This window comes from Zonotrichia albicollis, chromosome 9, assembly GCF_047830755.1.
Source record: "Zonotrichia albicollis isolate bZonAlb1 chromosome 9, bZonAlb1.hap1, whole genome shotgun sequence".
NCBI classification, from domain to species: Eukaryota; Metazoa; Chordata; class Aves; order Passeriformes; family Passerellidae; genus Zonotrichia; species Zonotrichia albicollis.
Genome location: NC_133827.1, coordinates 34,087,935 through 34,110,599, shown reverse-complemented (window position 1 = coordinate 34,110,599; position 22,665 = coordinate 34,087,935). Strand labels below are relative to the sequence as shown.

The 22,665-nt window shown below is 38.3% G+C and overlaps 1 protein-coding gene across 2 annotated transcripts; it reads right to left on the bottom strand.

Moving 5' to 3' along the window:
* Nucleotides 1-4,816: 4,816 nt before the first annotated feature.
* On the bottom strand, nucleotides 4,817-21,707 carry KNG1 (kininogen 1). Of its 2 annotated transcripts, none has more exons than XM_026792118.2 (11): nucleotides 21,405-21,707; nucleotides 18,423-18,533; nucleotides 17,436-17,520; nucleotides 15,025-15,197; nucleotides 13,215-13,322; nucleotides 11,060-11,141; nucleotides 10,384-10,550; nucleotides 8,858-8,965; nucleotides 7,817-7,906; nucleotides 6,189-6,345; nucleotides 4,817-5,837 (listed from the first exon to the last, which is right to left on the bottom strand). In XM_026792118.2, the coding sequence occupies exons 1-11, from the start codon at nucleotides 21,597-21,599 to the stop codon at nucleotides 5,653-5,655; spliced, it is 1,461 nt and encodes a 486-aa protein (XP_026647919.2). In that variant the 5' UTR covers nucleotides 21,600-21,707; the 3' UTR covers nucleotides 4,817-5,652. The 2 variants fall into 2 exon arrangements, with proteins under 2 accessions (XP_026647919.2, XP_026647920.2); XM_026792119.2 differs by having other exon boundaries at nucleotides 6,195-6,345; nucleotides 21,405-21,706.
* Between the last annotated feature and the right edge of the window lie 958 nt (nucleotides 21,708-22,665).

The following is a 22,665-nucleotide window of genomic DNA, read 5'->3' as shown; positions in this document are numbered from 1 at the left end:
GCAGAGGGGTGGGCAGAAGCCCAGTGTTGCTAAATGACAAGCTATTCTCATAAGTTTCCAAATAGCATGAATATTTATTTGTTGCAGTTGATGGATTGATGGTGGCTAGTATGTATTTACAGTGAATAAGAGCAGAGCTACAATAGTGCTGGTACAGAAATGTCTTGATGAAGTGCACCCACATTATAACCTTCATATTGCTGCTGTTCCTATGCCAAACTGTCAGCTACAACCCACAGATCTATCAACTTGAGTCAAAGTTTCAGAGGCATCTTGGTTGTCTTATGATAGAAAAGCAACTTAATGGAGCTGAACAAGACAGAGGTGTTGTTTGTAAATCTACTAATCTGTCCACGTTTGTATTGAATTCTGAAGAAAGAGGTGATCTTGTAGTTTATGCTTGGTTTGCCTGTGTCTTCCACCTGGTTTGTATTGTGGGAGTGATCAAGGGAAAAAGGAAGTATGGCAAACATTACCCAGAACACTCTAATCTCTGTGTTTGGGCCAGGAAAGAAAGCTGTTAAGCCACTCGTGCTGCTGTGGTTAGTGCCAGGACTTGCACTAATTCCCAAAACACTGTAAAATATAAAAGCTACTTTGATGGCTAATGCTGCCCATAATTCCATTTTTGAGGTGTTGCACTGCTCAATTTCCATCTCAACCACTCCAGGTAATATCAACTTTCGACACGATAGGCTTTGGCTGAGTGGTGCAAGGCCTGAGTTCTGAAATGCTGAGCACCCATAGTGCTATTTAAGGTTAATGGGAGCACAGACTTCTCAGCAAAATGTAAAATCAGGCTTCTGCACTCAAACAGGAGATTTTAGTTTAGCAGTCACAAGACTGCTTAAATGATCGGTCCGATTTCTGGATTCCTTCTGGGACTGATTTTTTTTTCTTTTGCAGAGCCTGAGTTATATCCCATTATACCCCTTTCTTTTTATTGATTTTGTGAGCATTACTACTCTTTTAGTCACTCTACAGCTAGTAGAACAATTGACTTACAAAAGTAAGAGAATTCAGTTATAGTAGATTTACTTCTTCATAATGTTTTATGGCATTAGTCTTTTTTCCTCTTGGATTAAATGGCAAGAAATTAACTTCTGCTGACATGCTTAAGGGTTAGAATAAGAAACAAAATAATATTTTTTTACATGTGCCTGGTGGATTTTCAAGGCACTGAACTATAGTGTTTTGGGCATGTAGGACAAAGTTTTTCTTGAAACATGCTCCTATTGATATTCTGTTCATAAGCATTATGTTCCCCAACTTGAAATCAACAATCCTCAATTCTTGTCTAGCCCAACTGTTTGAGTTTTTTAATAGTAATCTAACTTTCAGTTAAAAACACATCCTTGTTCATTCTCTGCCTTAGTCAGACTTGTTTTGTTCCCTTGTTTTTCACTGAAACTATAGCATTTCTTTTCTTTCAAGCCAAGTGGTCTGTTGGATCCTGTGATAAGTGAATCCAGTGGGAAGGTGGAGAGGCATCTGCCGAATTCATACAGGGCCCCTCATAAATATATTTTGTCTTTTCATTTTTAAAACAAATATATTCCTTTGGCATGACTGGATTCTGCAAGGCATTCTGATTTTCTGTGGCTTAATTTGGGTAAGGTAAGTATTTTAATGCCTGATCTTCAACCCACAGATCAGCACTATCTGTAGTCCTGGCAGAAGATAAAAGAATCACTATGAGGTTTCTATTCCCTGTTACTCCACAGTGGTAGGAGTTACTCCTTTGAAGGTTATGGTTGAGTTTTCAGTGGGCAGCAGATTGAAACCGTTGCAGGAGCTGCAGTATTAGGAGTATTCATTGCAGCAAAATGCCTTAGCCAACTAGAAAAACCTTCACTCTTTACTCCTTAACACACCCTTCCTCTCATTTTAGAATGCAGTAGAAACATTGTGTTATTAATTACATTTTCCCAAATAAACTTGCACATAAAGCTTAATTAAAACTGTGGGAGCTGCATTACATTAATGTGGTCTTGTAGACACAGCAGAATTAGGAATTGTGGGTGAGTAGCTGGTTACAAAATTGAAAATATCTATCCCCATTGTTATTTTTAAAGAATATATGAGGAATTTTTACACTGGATTTGGTACAGCTCTGTCTACATTACAATGGCCGTGTAGTAGTGTCATTTCTAATTCTGTAGCTACTTAGAGTCATTTATCCTCAGAGCTGTTATTCCTAAACTGGGAGCAATTGTCTTGCTGGCTGAGAGACCTGAGAAAACAAGGAAAGAAATGAGTTCTTCCATCCTGTCAAATAGCAGTGTTCATCATTAATGCTCCACATGTTCTGATGTCAGGTGTTTGCTCAGCTCTCTCCCGTGGCTTACACTGTGTGAACATAGCACTGGAGGATGATTGAAACTGCTGAGTGTGATGAAAAGTTCATGTCTGACTTATGGCAAAAATCCAATAGCCCATCCATAGCAAAGCTGAGGAATTTTTCATATGGTCAGTTAAAATATGTGTTTTGTGCTGTTGTCACAGATGGAATGAACAGGAGAGGCAGAACATTAAATTCAGACAGCTGCAGAATGGCCATCATGTGGCTCTGGATGTCAGCAGTATGAGTAAACAGAGGTTTAATTCAGACATATTTTCATACCCCAGACTCCTAGTTCCGATTATCTGTATCAGTAAGAATTCAGTTTTTCTGGTGCGGGAGTAGCCCTGATTTTTCATGTTCATGGAATTACATTTACAGTGTTATTTATATGCTTTGCTTATAGTAAGTAACTGGCAAGCATCGAAGCTCTATTGCTAGAGCTTAATATTTAAAACAGATTGCACAGATGGGGTGTTTTTAGCTACAGTGTTACTCACCCAGAAGAAACGCTGAGTGTTAAGCCTACTAAACCATTCCTGGCAGTGACAAACCTGACAAAATTTGGCGATCATAAACCCTGTGACAAAAGTTGTGCCATCTGCTGGCCAAGGAGGAAAGTGCTCGTTCGGCTCTGCGGGCCTGGAGAGAATCCCGCGTTCCAGCGTAATTCCAGCAGGAGGAGAAGCTGGAAGTTTTGCAGAGCTCTTCAGCAGGAGCAGGAGTTTTAGCCTGGTCAGGAGTTTTCTCACAGCAGCTTCTTCCATCCGAAAGTGCTGTTTTGTGATAATTGAAACTTTCTGTGGGAACATGTCAATGAGGAATGGAAATGTTCTGTCCTAAAAATATCCAAACATTCTGTTTCAGAATTTTTACACATGGAACACTGATTTTTATTCCAGAATGATTTTTTAAGGTAATTACTTTTGTAAATTGTATAAACAAATTGAAATTGTCATCTTTGTGTTGAACAATAATGGAGCCTCACAACATCACTACAGCATGTGGTAAATGACCACTCAGTCCTGTCTCACTACTCATGGTTGTGTATGTGCTCTGTGGGGAGAACACATCAAGAGTGTGATGTTCCTTTCATTCACATCAGGGAGACTGGAAATAGAAAGAAAACTTTATTTTTCTTATATTTGCATCTATATGTTTTTACGGTAATTTTGCATTAATTATTAAATTGCTACTGTAATCAAAAGAAAAACTGTTTTGAGCTTATACTCCTGATAGTAATTCAGTATACACAAAGTTTTCAGTTACAGCCTAAATCATACCAATCAGATATTCAGAAGAAAAGAAGCAGAGAACTAAAGATAACTCTCAAGGCTTTCATTGGCATAGCTTTGTAAGTTTAGTTCTTGTCAAAACAAGAAGATAGCCTTTGCATATTATGCTGCAAGGAAAGGAACGCATTTAAAAGGCTGGATTTGATTAGTGATGGATCTAGAGGTTATTATTACTGTATCTTTCTTTAAAATTGGACTCCAGCTAATTTTTATGACTTGTGAATGATTATTTTGTGAAAGAAAGGACGTATAATGGTTCTGATACCATCAGTCATTATAGATATCTGTCTGTCTCCATCCATCCCTATGTGGCAGCCAGTTATACTGTGTAAAAAAAAGTTCAGATGCACACAACTATGCTGAATTTTTACTCACAGGCACTGTTTCTAATTTTAGATTTCCTTACTTTTTCAATACCTTTTAATGAATTTTCTAATGCAATTAGAAAAAAGGAACCAGGCATTGAAAATGGGAGGCGTGCCTACACTGTCAGGGAATGCTTAGACTCAGGCAGTATGAGTTCTGTTCTGTGATATGTTGGGGACTCTCCTGCACAATCAGAGACCCCTCTCTTGCTTCTTATTTTTGTTCTTGCCCCCCCTTCTTGAGTTTCTGTCTTTTATAGCTCCTTGACAATTGTACCTTTACCCACTTTTCCATCCCATTCACTCTGTTTCAATTTTTACCACTAATTTGCTGTTTTCTTTTGTTCTTCTAACCCAAGCCCTATCATGCCCCCCTGCCTCTATTATTTCCACTTCTGTATCTTCTGACCTTTCTTGGTAGCTGTCTCCTGTCTGCAGATCATCCCTTGCCTGTTATGCAAGACCTCCTGATCCTGTTCCCATCTCTTTTGCATTCTCTGAGTAGACTTCCCCTACCTCCTCCCCAACTGTAGAAGCACAGCACACAAAAGGAGCCATTCCCAGCTGTTGAGTACAAAGTCTCGATGCCACAGCAATCCCAGCAGCTGTGGTGGAGGGCATTTCCACAGGTTTCAAGTAATGTGGTCTTTTACAGCAAAATCAGTGATGTGCTATCATTTGTAGGACCTCACCCTGTCACTAACCCTTTACAGGATGGAGTAGCATTTCAACTGTGAACTGATCTGGCACTGAAGTATTTATTTATTGCTTTGTGGTTTTGGGGGTTTTTTCAGCTGAGTAAGTTATCGCATCCATACAAAGGGAAAACATTTTATTTTGCAAGAAATATCTGGTGCTTTTTAGCTAATGCATTGCACCAAAAACTCAACCTTTGGAAGATACCCCAAACAGGAAAATCAGTCCAGTCTCAAAATGATGCACAACCTAATAATGGAAGAAGGCACACAGATTTTAGGTGTCTCAAGAGTTCATGATTTTGTCATCTGATCTGTAGGATTTGTTCATCTCTGCTGAATGAAAATCTGGCAATCAAGGTGCTTCTCTAGGTAGTTAACATAATATGTGTAGGGAATAATAAATCTGCTTTATTTAGGATTCTCTCAGCAGTTCCTGTTATCTCATCCAACACAACAACCACTAGTGATAGACTGATAGCAATATTGATTTCTTTAAAGAAATTACCAGGTTAAAAGGTTCCTTTGTTTTATTTTGTTCTTTAAATGATCCACTCCAGTAAATTAAAGAAAAAATATTTCACATATCTAAGAGAGGCTCTCTTGTTCTATATTGACTTGTTTTACTGATATTTGGTCGAGATTCTTAGTGTAATCTGCAAAATTCTTTCTGCCATTCTTTTAGATATAATACAGTAAGATTTGATGCAGTGATTCAGTTTGTGCTTATAGAAAATTGAGGCAGATGAGTTACACAGATTTACATATTTGCAAATATATGCAAATGCACAGTATTGCCATATGGTCTTAGGTCCCCAGAAGTGCTGGTGACCTACTTGAGTATTTCAGCTAACAGAATATGAGCTTTTGCCTCTTTGCATTTTATACATTTCAAAAGGCAGTATTCTTCTTATATTCTATATAACATATCTGAAAAGGATCCTGCGATGTTTGAATTATGCTAAAGCATCTGTGAGATCAAAGTCTTTCTCATTTTCTGTAGCTGGATCGATGTTTCCTGCTGCAGAAGGCAAGAGATCCTCATTTGTGAATTCTCTGGGAAAGCTAGGAGGGGCTGGAAAGCCCACAAGTTGTTTCCATGGTTTTCCAGGACATCTGGGGCGAGGAGATTCTGGGCGATCTGGCAATCCATTAAATAAAGAAGTATCAGGAACAATTAGTGGCTCTGCAGGTCTACTGGTTTCCTCCCTTGCAACCCCTGTACTAACCAGCTCCAGTGCACTTTCAGCACTGGATGATGATGGGAATGTTTCATTTCGATTAAAACCCCTTTCATTTGACTCCTCAGAAGATTTGGGGTTTGGATGTTTATGTTTATTCTTTTTACTGTGTTTTTTATGCCCACACCCATGGCCACTTCTGTGCCCACAACCAATGTCATGCCTGTGCCTTTTGTCATTGTCATGATCCTTTTTAACTCCATGCCCATGCTTATGCCTGTGCTTGTGCCTGTGTTTATGCTCAGGTTCACCTTCACCTTCTGGTTCCTGTCCATTGTCTTTCCTTGTTTCTGTGCTAGGGCTTTGACTTTCTCCTTTTTTATCAGACTGTGAAACTGCATGTGGCTGGCTTAGCATGACAGTGCTCCGGAAAGGTGTGAATCCAGGAGGCCTCCTTGCATAGAACACCTAAAAAACATTGCAATAGCAGCCACATTTGTTACACGAAACAGAACAATTGCTTCAGATGTGGGAAATTCAGAAGCTGGCTCATTGCAGTAGATGAATCATTTAGCAGATTTTTAAACTAAAATCTTAACTAAACAAGTCTCTCTTCTAAGATAAGTATACAAACATAAACAGCCTCCCAAATAATTCTGGAGTATTTTAGCAGCTAAATGTGTAAAAAAAAATTTATTTGTATCACTGAAATTTTGTCAGTGTAAGAAAGGAATTATATTACAGAGAGCAAAACACATGTACTGGTTTTAATTTATGAACAATACAGTTGGATTCTAGAACTAAATGTCCCGGTGCATGTTAGAGTGTTACACTCCCATGTATAGCACCAATTCATGCTGAAAGTTAACACATCTCTGAATAGCATCAATGGCAGAATATGCAGAACATCTGTGGAATCTTGTTATATAAAATGTGGCTATTCAATTTTTTACTTCTAGATTTGACATATGCATTTCAGAATACTGCCTGGAAATAACACACAGAGATTAAAGTTGATAATATCAAACATTCTGTTGTTATTGAGTCATCTCTACTCCCTCATCAGTGTTTAACTGGGAGACAAAGGCTGTGAATACATGGTGTACACTCACTGTACAACGCGAGTTTCATTTCTCTCCTCCAAAGTCTCTGATCATTATTAGCTGCAAATCAGAGTTATTTGGGTTGAAGCTAAATTTCAAAGTTGCTATGGATAAAATATTGTAGTGAAAACAGAGAGGAGAGGCATTAGTTGATACATAACAAATGACTATGTAGTTATGAAGGTTCTGAGCAGAGTGAAGTTATTAGTTACAAGGGCAGGGTAATCTGTCTTTATTCAGTGTCACAATGGAGTCTCTGCAATCCTCAGAAATATCTGACAATAAAAATATTTGTATCCCATTGTGAGATTTTTAAACTGACTTGCAGTCAGGACTAGCTCATTGTGGAGCTGAGTAGGAAGAAATTGGAGGATCCTTGTGCAGACACTGACAGCTGCAGCAGGCACCACTCGACTCGTATGGAAAGGTGCACAGGCGCTTTGGATATCTGTGGGGTATAATTATTGTGCCAGCAAATACATTTTATAAAAACCTTTAAACCTAGTATGAGTAGCAATTTGAGGGATTTGATGGAGCTTGATACTCCAGAGCTTAACTAAGAAGGCAGAGGAGCAGCCAACAGGCAGAACTTCTCCCTGTTGCAGGGTCTTTGTTTGTGTGATCACCTTGTTGCTTGTGGTGAAACGGCTTTGATGTAACAGGGTTGAGGTTAGAGGGTGAGAGAAAAGAATATGATGTTAATGAGGCTGTTAAAAGAACTGTGTTCCTGTATTTTTGGTATAAAATATGGGATAATTTGGAACGGATGAAGAATTTATTGACTGCCTTTGTCCTACACTCTGCTTAATAGGATGGATACTGAGGAAGAATCTTACCGCTTGGTGCTCTTCAGAGCAGTTCACCTGGGGATAGATTTTATTCTGCCATGGGATCACGTGAATTTGTGCATCACATGACAGTGATGCCTGTGAACAAAACAAAAACCAACACATTAAGGCAACAAAGTTTCAGACAAAAAGGGAGAGACTTGGGCCTGAAAAAGAAATGGGTTTTTTAATAATACTTTAAAATCCTTGGAACTTAAACCAACTGTTTATTAAATCTGTCTCAGTGATGGATACTTCTGTATTGGGACACATCACAGCTTAGCTTTTCAAGGTTGTATTCTGCCTGTGTGAACACTTTAATTCGACTTTGGATTTCAGATTAAATCTTGAAAATTGGATTTTTCATCTCTCTCACTTTTGGAGCACTGACTGCATAATCTTCATGATATTCCTAAGAAATATTTTTTGTTTATGATGTTTCTCCTACTAAAAATTGGGAAATTTAAATAAAGTCTTTTTTTTTCCTTTTAGTTCCTGCTGCACTAACAATTTCTAAAATCTCACAGGTAAGCACTGTTCATATGGTGGGAAAAGAGATGGGAGGTAAAGGCCCTCTGCCCAAACAATCCCCTTGCCAATGGTTGCTGGCCCTATCAACATTCCTTTCCAGTGTCCAGAACACATTTTCCTGCTATCAAGAGCATGGCACACACTCCAGAAATTTCATTCCTTTGCTCACAAGTAACAATCCAGTCTCATGTTTTCCTTAGCTGCCAGTCCACGGAGTCAGGAGTATTGCAGCTATTTCATTTGGCAGCAGCCTTCTCCTCTCCTTTCTTTGATTGATTATTATCAAAAGAAAGTTCCTTTGGTTTTGCAGTGAGCACTGATCCTGCAGCTGTGGTTCAAGTTTCAGGGTTTCTTAACTTGGGTTACAAACAGTGAAAGCTGCCCTTCTTCTTGGAACAAAAGCTTACTGAAAGAAGTAACAGAACCCAGGATGTGATTTTACTTAAGCGTTTACAGTTTCTGATGCAAACGAATTTGTCCATTAGAAACGTTACAGTTGGCAAGATTATCATTACTTACACTGTCTGATGTGGCTGTACAGTCTTCATTAAGTTTCTCAAACTCACTCTTAGAGCAGTTTGTCTTCCAGACTGTAAATTTTACTCGATACTTTTTTCCTGCAACCACCTGAAAAATTAGCAAGAAAGCTTTCTGCACTAAAGGCATTTTATTGAAAAGGTTTCACAGGAAAGATGATTTTATACAAGCTTAAACTACTTGTGTTCTACAAGTCCTAACCACTGGGCCAACATATGTGAAGAGCAATCTTAAAATATTTGGCAATAAACTTATCTGCTTCTAATCAAGTAACTTATTTACTCCAGTTCCAATTCTCAAAAATTCTGGCATTGAAACTGAAGGAAACAGAAAAGGTCAGGATAATATTGGGCCCACAATTATTAAATGTCTGTAGTAATTTCATTAGTAACAGATGAAATCATTAGTGATAGCACTGTAGAGAGCCAAATGCGATGTCAGAAAAGTGGAATGTGAGTTAAACAAAGTGTGCGATGAACGGGCTCAGTTGAAAATGAACCTATTTGCCAAACACATTAAAGAGAGAAACTGCATGGGTTCAAGAATGTGCCTGCTATGTGTTCTCTTAGTATTTTTCACAAAGCTTGAAATAATATATCTTCCTTTGGGGACATCAGGCAAGACATGAAATTTTATTTCCCTGAAATCTATTTTAAAGGTGTATACATGCTAATATCTGTCATGATAGGGAAAGTCAGAAGGAAGAAAAAAGTTTGAAAGAAGAAAAGGCACAGATATTATCAGTAAGATAATATGAGCTATTTGGAAAAATTCTGGTGTGTTTTTAGTGCCTTCTCCAGTGACACCTCATGCTCAGGAGTAGTTATGACCAATTATTTTCTAAGCTACTCCACTGTCAAATTTTTAATTCTCTTCTAAACTTCTGTTTTGATGTGTTGGGACAGTAAACAAGGCTTATGCAAATGCTGACCAATATTATCCTCCTGATTCCTCATCCTTTATCAAGCTCTATTTATCTGTATGTATTAAGTTATGTGCAGATGTGTTTTTCTGAATCTAGCTAGAGTATTATTAGCAGCAAAATCAGTATATAAAACAACACATTTCTAAGGGAAATTAAGATGCCTCATTTTGGTCCATACAACAACTGTAGGGTAGACACTGCTTAAAATAATGTGGAGAGTATTGGTGTGGTGGATCAAGGGAGTCTAAAAAACTTTTGTACTCCAGAAGTCTAAGGTATGTTACAAAGGTAGAAAGTAGGGTAGATACACAGAAATCAAATGCCCTGAGCCAACTTTCTTTACATACTTTTAAAATCATTTTGTTTTAAGAAAAAAAGAAAATTTAAGAGATTGGAAATTTTTGAATGTAAACCAATATGGATTTGATTTTACAGGAAAAATTGCTTGGATATTTCAGTTACCACATGTATCAGCACTTAGACAAAAACATTATTTCAAATCTAAATACAAACTCAAGGTAACATTTAGCTCAGGCCAATAATAATGTCATGTCTGTTCCTCATCTCTGTGAAATATCCCAACCTGAACTGTCGCTGATTGTATTTCTCCACCTTTATAGTAGAAGTCATCATCGCTCTCTGAATTATACTTCTCTGTAGAAACCTTCAGTAGCTCCTTCAGTTCTGGACTGTCAGTTGGGATAGTCCTTGGACAACCTGGGCAAATAGCAGCAACTACCGTTTCTTCAACTGAAAGAGAGCAACAGGTTTCAGATCTAAGAAACAAAAGGTTCAATGTAGATAAAGGCCGGGAAAAACAGTTATAAAGCCCTGCTTTCTGGAACTCTTCATGTTTGAGTCTATGAAATGAAAATAAAATATATTTGAGGTTTATATGATCAGCAATATCATGTCTTTGTTATCTAAAGGAACATCAGCACCCAGCGTCACATGGGACATTTAACAACAGTTCTCTTGTAGAAACAAGAATTGCGTGTGCCAGTTGTAGGTAGCCAGAAAATATGGAGAGGGAACAGCTACATGGATGGAAAGACCTGATTTGGGTGAAACAAGAGGTGCATGTACCTGGCAGTGAATTTGTGTGTTGAGGAAAATCTAGTCTGAATGGGTGAGGATGCAGCATTTACTACATGGAACAGTGTCTGTGTCCAGATAGTCTGGAGGAAAAAATAAGAATACATAACAATAAAAGACACTGACAGCTGGAACTTTCAAAGCTGATAGTGCCTAAGACATACCTGGAAGCTTGCAGTCACTCATGGTATCTACGATCTCTGCGTGAAGATCCTGAAATGCTTTGGCCTCACATTTAGCTACACGCTGGAGTGAAAAATGCAAAACAGCTCCTTGTTATTTAGAAATAATGAAAAAGCTCACATCCTAATACCTTCCTGCTAACAGAATAAAATCAAGCATGCTAAGCATGCTTCTAATAATTCCTTCCTTCCTTCCTTCCTGACAGTCTGCAGAGCCAATAAATAATCAGAGTTCAAAAGGACGACTCAGAGTAAATAAAACCCTAAAAGAGAAGCCAAATGAACTACTTGTATGTGTTCATTGAAGAGAAAAGTGAGAATGTTTACAAGCCAGAATCATATTTTATGGATAACTCCATGGAATTTCTGTCTCAAACTGTAAAAACGAAAAAGAAAATTACATAATTATAAAATCAAACATTACTGAGTTTCTTGTATTTTCTCAGGTCTTCTAAAGGAACTGTGGTAGATAACTTGCTTAAAACTGCCTTGATATCTTAAAGCTTGGAGAAAGCAGATATTGATTGTCTGGTTTTTTTAAAGATTATAGAGCCTAAAACCAATTCCATCATTCCAATTATTAAAAATAGTAAAAAGGAAAGAACTAGGGGCATTGAATACATCCAGGAGAAACTGAGGTTTTATGGTAAACAGAAGTAATATTTTGCATATTTGTCAAAGTTCTGCAAAACATCAACAAAGGTGGGTAAAGAGATCTCTTGTTATACAGAGATTTTAAGAAAGGTTTTGGTGAAATCCTTTATCAAAGACTAAAGAAACCAAATAAACCATAAAATAAGAAGGAAGACTTAAAACTCAGACCTCAGGACCATGACAGTTACTTGAAAATGTAATTATAAAAAATCTACTCAGTATTTTAGAAAAACTGATGAAGAATAATGTCAAGGCTAATTACCCAGGTTAAAGGGATTGAATGATGTCCCAGTATAGCTCAGTGGTTCATGTGTGTGTTGAATACAGGGTGCAATTCTGGCCCTCCCATTTAAAGATAATAGTACAGAGCTGATTAAAGGTATGAGAAAACTTCCTTGGAATTTGGTCATTCCAATATTCTTGGAATATGGTATTCTAGTATCTGTCAATGATCTACTGGTAATTTCAGGGGATAAGTGCTTATGCTCTAATTCCAGAAGCCCTGTGTGACCAAAGCAGTGTGAGTGAGGCAGTGCTCCTGCAGTAGGTGAGGTGACAGAAGCCATCCCCTCTAGGTGACAGCTGGGGAAACTCAGACTCAAGCTGCTTAAGTAACTTGCTTAAGGTTTAAGGGCACATGGGTAGTGGAGGGATTTGCTTCGGCTAGTCTGACTCATGCTTCTGTTGTTTACCAGCGCTGTCATTCTTCCCTTTTTTGATCAATGCTTCTGAAACATTCTTGAGATGTACAAGGAGTAATTTTTCAACAGGAGAGGCTCTTGAATGTAGCACTCAATGGTGCATTTCCTCAACAGCTGAAACAGATGCCATTTTCTCCCCTCCCCTTTACCACCGCTGTTCATAGTGACTCTGCATTCCTGCCTTCTGCCTTGTGTTTGTAAAATCATCTTTCTGATGCCCTCGTGAGCTGGTTCAGGGAGGTCAGTTGAGAGAGGAAGCCTCTATTTTTGGTACAGCTGCTTCAGTTCCAGGTCAGTGAAGCCAAGGGAGTGCCTGGGTTTGCAGCACTGTTTACCTGGATTATGTATAAATTATGTTAATATATTTCTTTTGAAGCTATTATTTGGACTGTGGTAAAGGTTAAGTAATAATTCAGCTACTGACCTTCCTGAGAAAATATGTCTTAGACTGGAAATTGTGCTAATTTTAATTATCACTTTTTGGGTTGTTCATGAGTAACCCCTTGAATATCTGGATAAAAACTCAAGGGATTTATTATTTGGGTAAGACTGGTTAGATTCTGTGGTGTAATCTGTAAACCTTTCAGTGGTCCTCTTAGTCACTGATTCAGAAGACATAGATGTCCTAGTTACATAAACAGTTATGAATAAGACTGGACTTAAGCTTTGTTCCTGAACTGAAGCAAGACTACAAATATTTTCTCAAGAAATGACCATTCAGAACTCAATGACCATTCATTAATGTGATACTTTCTTGATAAACAGATTTGGAGATTACTTACACCTCTAGAAGTGATTTTGCATTCTGGAGTTAAATCTTGAAATTGGTCTTTGGTGCAATTAGTCTCCTCAATTTCGTATCTAATTACATAGTTCCATCCAGCTACCACCTGGAAGAGATATTTAGGTTATATATTATGTAAAATAATTCAAACTTGAAAGTTAAACTATTACATGAGATTAGCAAAGAAAGCAAAACTACTCATCTCGTGTCTTCTGTCTATCAAATCACTTTGCACTCATTAAACCATAGATTGTTCATGGACAGCAAAAAAACCTTGTCTTTGCAGTACAAAGTGTAAACTAAATCCTGCTTTTGTTAGAAGTGCACTTTGTATTTGGTGTCCACTTCTGGCAAGCCTGCAGCCTCCCACTGCTGGGTTTCTTGTGCTTTCCTCCAAAGATCTGTTACTTATTACTGCCCATGACAGGAAGCTGCTCTAGATAGATGACTGCAGTAACACAGCCTGGCAAGTCCTGCATTCCTGAGCATGGGACACAGTAAAACAGTATCTGAATAATGTAACTTTATACTGCTGGCATCATTTTTTGTTGAGTGTTCTGCATTTATCATCTACCCATAATTGTGTCTATCCTGGGCTTTACCTTCCCACACACACTGCTTTGTCCAGGTTCATAACTCTTTTTTAAAAATCTTCTTTCCAGGAAACTGTTCCATTTTCCTAAAAGTGGCTACTTCTTCTCACCCATGGAACCTCTCAAAATCAAACTGATGGGCTGGGTAACATTGTATGAAAAAGGAAAACCAATCAAATGTAATAATTTGTTATCCCAGATCAATTGAAGTGGAAAGCTCTGACTTTTCTCTGTGTGCCAGAGGTGACATGATGGTTCTCTTTCCAGCTGCTGGATTGCAGTCTATCTTGTCATGTGGCTTAAATGTTGTGCAAGTTTGTGTTTCAGCAAAGAGGATTGCTGCCATCAGTAAATACAACAAGGACAGTCTGGCTTAAATAATGAGTCAAGCTGACATGAGACTAGAAGTTGCTTTTTGGCTTAGTAAATATACACAGGTTCAAAGGAAAGAGTCTGTGTTTGCTGTTGGGTTCTACACTAGTTAAAAACCAAATAAGAAACTTTATTTTCTAGCAATGTCACACCAATCCATAGGAAAGCTTTTCACAGGGAAGGAGTTATTGCATGAAATACCAGATGACACAGAATTTCTGCAATCTGAGTAGTCATTTCTTGCAAAGCAGATATTCCCATGAGCAGAAATCTTGCAGCAAGGGGCATGCTGGGTTTTTGGGTTCTCCTACCCATTTTTCCTATGTGGGGTTTACCTGTCCTATAACACATAGCAGCTGTTGATAAATGGGTCTTTTTGCCTGCAAAACCAGAGATGCCTGCTGCTCTTTGAGAGGCTGGTGAGTGTGGGAGACATCTGTGCAGGCTGGCAGCTTTGGCTCAGCCCCTAGGAGGGATCTGCTCCTGCTGGAGCCTCAGGACAAGGCCAAAGGAAATACTCAGGAGGGTCTGAGATGATACAGGTTGCATGTGCCAGACCAGAATGCAAATAAACTGGTGCTAAACACTGCTTAGAAGCAACTGCAAATAAAGAAAAAAATGTGTATGCTATTAGTTGAGAGCTCTGAAAATCTAGTAGGTAACTGTTAATGATTCCTTATAAATTAAGATAATTATTTATTGAGTCTACCCTCCATATGCATTTTGTATGCTTTACTATTAAATGTAATCCACTTTAATATCAGAAACATACACAAAACAAACAAGGTACCTGCTTTGGGTTGAATTATTTCAGTAAAATTTAGAGAAAAATCATGCACAAACCTGTCTCTTAGCTTCTTTTATTTCCGCAAGCTTAAAAAGGGCAGGTTCATCACTGTGCTTGTTAAACTTTTGAATGGCTTTTTTCAGAATTTCTGACACTTCTGAACCATCACTTGATATAGGATGAAAGCATCCAAGACATGGAGCCTCAGTAAGTCTTATCTTTGACACATCTGGAAAAGCAACAAACCAAAAAACATAGGGCTTCATGCAAAACAGCCTTAGGTTTTCATTTTTCCTATCTGAGAGTGAGCAAGAACCTTTCCTGCTTTTTAACTGGTGTGATAAGCAAACTCTATATTCCAGTTTCAAGGCCTACAAAGACGTTTTTATGCTTAGGGACATGCTCTGGTTGTGGTGGCAGGGGCCATCCATGACCTTAGGGTCCAGGCATGGTTTTGGCAGTGAACCCCATTCCAGCAATTACAAATTGCAGAAAAAACCTTGTGTGTAGTTTTGACCCCATTGAGGAAGGTACATTACTCTTTCAGCCAGGGAGGAGCCAGTGGAAGATACAACTGAGGGGAAGGTTTTCAGACTCTTCAATGCTCACCCACAGTGTGCAGCTGCTTGCTGTCCTCACCATGTTTCAGGATGGGGACTGCAGCAGTGTTTGGGCTCAGCCATATGAGCTGCTGTGACTCTGAGTGCCCCAGGGACTGTAGTTGGACTATTCTGCTGCCCTCACCAGTCATTGTGGCTGCCAGTTACCACTTGGTGCTACCTTCAGGCTTAACCAGCTGGATTGGCTGTGAATAGACAAGCCTGACAGGGATGCTCAAACTCCTGTTTCCTACTACTAATCCTATTAACTCTCTTTCCTTTCTAGTAATCATGGACTGGATTTTCATAAATTAATTTTATAGTTCAGTACATAAATTAATTTCACAAGTCAGTGAGCATGAGAATGGAAGTGGGACAATATGTGGTCCCTGTGGAATTGAAGTAAAATTTATGTGCCTGATCTTCAGCTGGCATAAACTGGCTTAAAGGAAGTTATGCCAGTTTGCACCAACCAGGAAACCAGTCCAGGGTCGGTAAGATCAAACTGTTCCACCAGAGAGCTGAACAGTGTGGTACCAATACAGTGGGGAAATCCCTCACCTGGCAGACCAAAGTGTGTCTTATGTTGACTCAGTAATGACAAATAGATACCTTACAGAAAACAATGACCACATTTTCAGTAAGCAGTCACAAAGGAGATAATGAACCAACAGCACACCCACTTCTAGACCAACTGTGGTCTCAGCACTTTCATAAGGATTTTGCTGAACAAACCTGTGTTATTTTCCAGAGTTGTTACAACTTAGTAAGAAGAGAGGAGTTCCTTAGGCTGAATACCTGATTAATTTAATTCATATAATGGGATTTTTTGCTTTCTAAGCAAAGATTCAAATGCAAATTTCCTGTGTGTCCTCTGTAAGATTCACACAACTTTTGCTGGCAACTAGGTGTCACCATTGCCCTACAAATGCAGCATTTGTTCAATGCAGAACATGGAGTTTGTGTACTGCAGTTCCTAGAAAGACACTGACTGTAGGTAAAGCCATTTCAGCTTTAAACAAGATAGCTAGGAACAAAAAGCAGATAGTGGCTGCCAAACATCTCAGAAATTGGGGGGAATATTTCTGTATTTAATAATTAGATGGATATTTTAAAGCAAACTTGGGTATGTCTTTCAGAGCACCAGGCACAGAGATCTCAGTTGGAAGTCTTTAAAACATGTGATCTCTTTTAACTAAGGGAAATTCCTATGTGAATGTAATAGTCATATGTGAGTGTCTTATAGGTGAAAAATGTAGTGCTGCTTATTGTTAAAGTGTTAAATATCAGTCTCTTAATCATACATGATTACATCACTGCCAGATTTCTATCTTGTAAATGAATTTTTTTTCTATTATTGTTTGAGGTAAATACTTGTTTTGGTAAACTTTAACAGCAAGAATTCAGTCATTTTCAGTTTGAAGAAAATGAAGGTGCAATTTTGTCATACCAAGTTTTTTCCAGTAATTCCTCAGACAATTTTATGCTTAAATAATTAAGGACAGAAAGTTGAAGTGTGACAAGTTGCATCTGGTCTCTTAAGTTATTAGTATGCTTTTGGTCTTAAGCAAACAAATTTGAACTTGGCATAATTCTATGCTTGAAGAAACTTACTACACATACATGCTGAATTTTATTACCCTGGCCAGAAACTTCCTGTGCTTCACTGATTTTGTCTATATGTGTATAACAGTGAAGTGAAATTTTATCTTTAACCAATAGTTGCTTACCAAAGATTATTCATAAATGTCTGACTAGGATGATAAGGAGCTTCTACCTTTAAAATTACCTGAAAGTTTCAGTATTGTATTTATTCAATTTTTATTTGTAAATGTATTTGTTGAAAGCTATCCCATATAGTTACATACCTGAGAAAATTCTGCACTCTTGTGAAACATTAGTTGTTTTATCAGCATCATTCATATGAACTCGACCTGTGCATTCTCCTGTTTTCTGCAAAAACATATGGCAACAATTGTCTGAAACTTGCTAAAGAAAAATACAATGCTTTAGCTATTGAACACAGCTGACAGCTGTAGACTGATTTTGAGGAAGAGGTTCACGTGTATATTTGTAGTAATGTCCAACCTGCTGTTTTGTTACTGAAAAAGGATCAGATTGTGAGGAAAGCAGAGGACAAACTGAGCAGATTACTTGAATGATGTTTTCTATTTGTATGATGTGCACTGATTGACTGAAGACTTTGCAGTCAGAATAATGGAAATTAACACATGACTAAAGACTATATAAAGTATGTGTTTATCAATCTTCCCCTCTGCTAGTACAAGGTATGCAGCAATGACCACGGCATTTCACATAGATTCAAATTACATTGTCACCATCATCCCTTCCTGTGCACTGAGTGAAAGAGCAGTGCCACCCCTGGGAATGTGCAGTGTCCCTGCAGTGTGTGCCCCCTTTTACCTCCCCTGGGTGCCCTCTGGTAGCACAAGCCAGGCAAGTTTGGCACTGCTGAAAGCCCTCTGCTAAAATTTCTGCCATAGTGGTTTCCATGTCAGTATTTGATTGTGCAAGTTTCCTTTACACGTAGTTAATACCAAATTTTACAGTTCTTACACTCTGACAGTGCACAAATCTTATGTTTGGTTAATTGAGAACCTTCATATTGAAGCACTGAAATGTTCATTTCTGCATATATTCAGGATTGTACTAGAAAACTCAGGACTATAATGGTTAACTTTGGGGTTGTAAACATTTCTGGACTGTAGTCATATAAGCTTTCAAAAGCAATGCAGCTAAAAAAGTTAATTCTTCTACTATATTTTCCCCAAGCAATTGTGGTCCTGGTCCTTATGTTTCTGTACAGAGAATTTTTAAAGAGAACAGATACTTACAGCCTCTGCAGATACTCTGTAATGACAGTGTTGCCAGTGTTTGTTTTCCTCACTGGCACAAGTGCTTTCAAGTATTCTGTATTTCACATAAAACTGTGGGTCAGGACCTGCCTGGATTAAAACAATACACGTCATCATTTGCATGGTAATAAATCAGGTAAAAAGATAAGAGTTTCAAAAAAGTAAATACTATTATTTATTTACCTTAAATTTTATAGTATTGTTTCCCATTAGCTGCTGGTCTCTCAGATCTCAGTAGTTCAAATATTAACTTACCTAATTATATTACTTAGCCCTTACCTACAATGACAATATTTGATATAATGGATACAATATGCTCAACTGCCTTCATTTTAACTTATAGTACCAATGGGTTTAGAACCAAAAGGAAGTGGTTAGGTTTTATACTGTCATTCAAATGTACTCCAAAAAGCCGTTTTGCGTGGCTGCTTGGATAGTTAGCATAATTACCAGCTTGGACTGTGCTCCTGTCTGACTCCCTCGCTCTCACTCTTGGCCTCCTCCCAGATCTGTCCACTTTCTTTCTGTGCAGCTGCCCTGGCAGCCCAGAACCAGCAGCCCTCAGGCAGCCTGGCAGAGCCCAAACAGCCTCTGCTTGGGGGTACCAGGGAGCCTCAGCTGCCCAGCCTGCACGGGAAGGAGGGAGCAGGGATGTGCTCTGGAGACAGCCTTGGGCACTGCCTGTGGTTTTCTACAGGCATTGGAGGCTGGGCTGCAGGGCAGGACAGCCTCAGCAACCCCGTAAGATGAAATAAAAACATTAAGCAAAGTTTGGCCTGGCCAGTGTAAGTATTTCAGAATTTGGTAAATCAGTAATGGGCATTTTCTCTTTGCCATAAACCAGGTAGCAGGCCTGTGCCTACAGGGGACAGTGACAACACTGTAAGGTTTGGTTCATCCTTTAGAGAAGAAATAAAGTGAGAAGTTACTAACCTTTTACAGCCACTAAAAATGCTCTGCCAATGTGACTTTTCAAATACAAACAGGCAACTGCTGTAGTTTAGCACTGATTATTCTAAAATATCCAGTTATTATTCTCTGTCTCTGCTGGGAGGATTAAATTATAATTCTTGCCTTAGTGCTACCAAAAAAATGAGGCTGAGCTGATGTGGTTGGCATATCCTGGATTTACACTGATGCAGTAGACACAGAATTATTTTCTGCCTTCTCTTAATTCCTGTTGTGTTTTGCTACAGGTATGAAGAAGTGTAGAGGTACCTCGTATAATAGTTGTAAAAAAGGATAAAAGAGGCTCTAAAAATATAATAGACTTGATCCTCAGCAGGTAGAAATTGACTTTTATGGAATTACATCAGATTATACTATTTGGATTTAAAAAGAGCCAAATTCTGTTCTCTGTTACAGTGTTCTAAATCTGCAATAAATCAGTTCAGTAAGTAAACAAAGTAAGAAAAGGCATTGTTTCTGTATTATTTGCTATTAGTTTATTTCATTACTGTTATGAACAGCTATGCCTTTAACTGGGGCAGGTTTAGTCTTTCACTAGTAAGCTTTTATGTTTTATTACCTTATCAATAATGAATGTACATGAATATGTAATAACCAGCAATTTAATTAATGCATTCAACATTGTGAGACTAGTGAGGAGTAAAATCTATACTCTTTTTAGAAAAAGAATCTCAAATATGAGGAAATTTTAATTGCAGATTCATTTTCTCTGTTTTTTGCTTAACATCATAATCAGATCAATGATTCAAAGTAATAATTGATTTCCACTTTGTATCTTTTAAGAAAAGGAAAGATGACTATCTAGAGAAGGAAAGATGAATAATAATTGCAATAAATATGTATTCTTAAAAATATAGCATGGTTTAAGATAAAATTCTGCAACTCCTCTCTCTCCTTTGGGAACACCAGCAAAAGGAAGGTAGGTGATACTACAGCTCTGATATGGAGATATTTGCATTTGGCTGTTCTTAAGAATGAGAACGCTAAGAATGTTCAATGAGACTATTCATTTACTTAATATTAATTATATAAAAGCCTTTCTGATTTTACTCTTTGTCTCCACATGCTAAAATCTCCCCAGTGTGTAAACAGGAACACAAGAGGGCAGGTGCCATGAGATGTGGGTAATTTGCCATAAGTGTTTAGCAATGCATGGCTCCTTTCCGAGGTCAATTTCTGTCTGGGTAAAAGTGTCTTGTGATTTTGGAGTGCAAAGTATTCTCTCTAACACTGGATTTCTTGTGGTTTACATATGAAAATCCAATCCAGTAGAAAAAATATGCTAATGTTATTTTCAAGTAAAATAATGCTTGTCATTATTATGGTAATACCATCTTTGTATACCTCTCCGAGGTAAATACTCTTTTGTTAGATTAAGGCTATATAGAAGGATTCCAGGCAAAGGATCATGTTGCATTCTTTTCTCCTGTAATTTTAGCTGTCATCCTATTTGACTAAAATACCACCTAGTGATTCTAGATAGATCTGTGACTTAGGTGTCAATCAAATAATATTCACAAACAAGTCAGAATATTGCCAAACTTTATCAGGTTATTCTTTTTTATGTGCAGCACCAGCTCTTCCCAAGTCAAGAGTATAATTTCTTTTTTATAAGTGTGGTTTTGCCATTGGTCTGAAAACCTTACAGATGATGGAAAGGGGTAGAAATCCCAATAAAGAAAAAAGATAACAGAGTGGAATAATAAGACAAATTGTGTTGATGTTAGAAATTTTCTATTCTTTGGTCCTTGCATTAGTAAGCAATTCACCAGCACACAGAGTTCTGCTGATAAAAACATAATATACACCCCTACTCATCAGGCAAACAAGTATCTTACTGTGCAAGTCACTTTGATTTTTTAAAACATTTTTGGAAGACACTGTGCTGTCATGCTTGCCCCCTAACAAACGAGATGGAGATAAGCTGATTCAGAGTGCACAAACAATTCCAACTTTTTTTTTTTTTTTTTTTTTTTTGCAAAGTCTACTTACAGTTCTCTTGGCTTCCATCACCACGTATAGAGCAAATTGGGTACCAGTTGCTTCATCTTCATTGTATTTCTTCAGTGCTGCATCAACAGCTTTAAAGACATCAGGGTCATCACAGTCTGAAAATTCAAATGCAAGAGGAACGGCTTTGCTAGAGAAAAAACTACAGCAGAGTGCTAGTACAATGAAGGCCTTCATAACTGGATGAAAAAGGCCCCCTGAATTAGAAGGCTCTTTAAGAACCAAATGGAAAAGGAATGCCTGACAGGATTGTAGTCACCTCTTCTGTTTTTCAGGAGCAGGAGTTAAGCAAACAGAATGAGTGCGTTCCTGGGGTTGGTTGGTTCTCATCATACCCTGTTTATACTGCAAATAAACTTCTGAGTTTATCTAAATAAACTTTGTTTGTTCACCAGAATGACACTAAGGTTATCCACCTGCCATCAAGATAACAGGGTGAATGGCTGCAGCTGGGGACCAGTTTAGGCAAAGTAAAGCATAAGAGAAAGAAGTGGCTGTAGCTTTCTTACTTCTTAACACCTAAACTGCTACTGAGAATGAATTTTACAAGGCTTAAATAAAACATCCAGGAAGGTCACAGTGGCAATGAAGTTTTGGAAACAACCTTGTAAATTTTAAAGATCTGTTTAGTGTTCAGGCTGCAACAGTTCTGAGAACTGTAGTACTCAGAATGTGTTTGAAAAGTCTTTGGACATGTGCATATGGTTGAATGTCACATAACCCTTCAATAGCACTTGATAAACCTTGTCCTTCATGGTCCTATTGGAAAGTCCATCTCTGCTGCCACATGAAGACTGCCTGGCTTATGAATTAGTTAGTGATCATAGTGCTTTGTTATCTTTACAGATATGTGACACCCAAGAACAAAGGATTAAAAACTGTCATCTGAGTCTGGTCAAGCCAGGATTAGAGATGGCTGAGAACATCTGGTGCTCGTCTCCCCTATGTGGCACCAAATAGCTTTGCTTTGGGTCTGTTGAACGCCTTGGGATTGCCTTGGCTCATGTGTTCCAGCTGTTTTTTGCTGTATTTGGTTTGTGTGGCAAGGTTTTGATAGCAGGGGATTACAGGGGTGGCTTCTGTGAGAAGCTGCTGGAAGCTTCTCCTATGGCTAGAGCCAATGCCAGTCAGTTCCAAGATGGATCCAGTTCTGGCTAAGACTGTGTCCATCAGTGCTGGTGGTAGTGCCTCTGGGATAACATAGTGGTGAAGGAAAAGAAAAAGGAACTGGGAAAGAACAGGA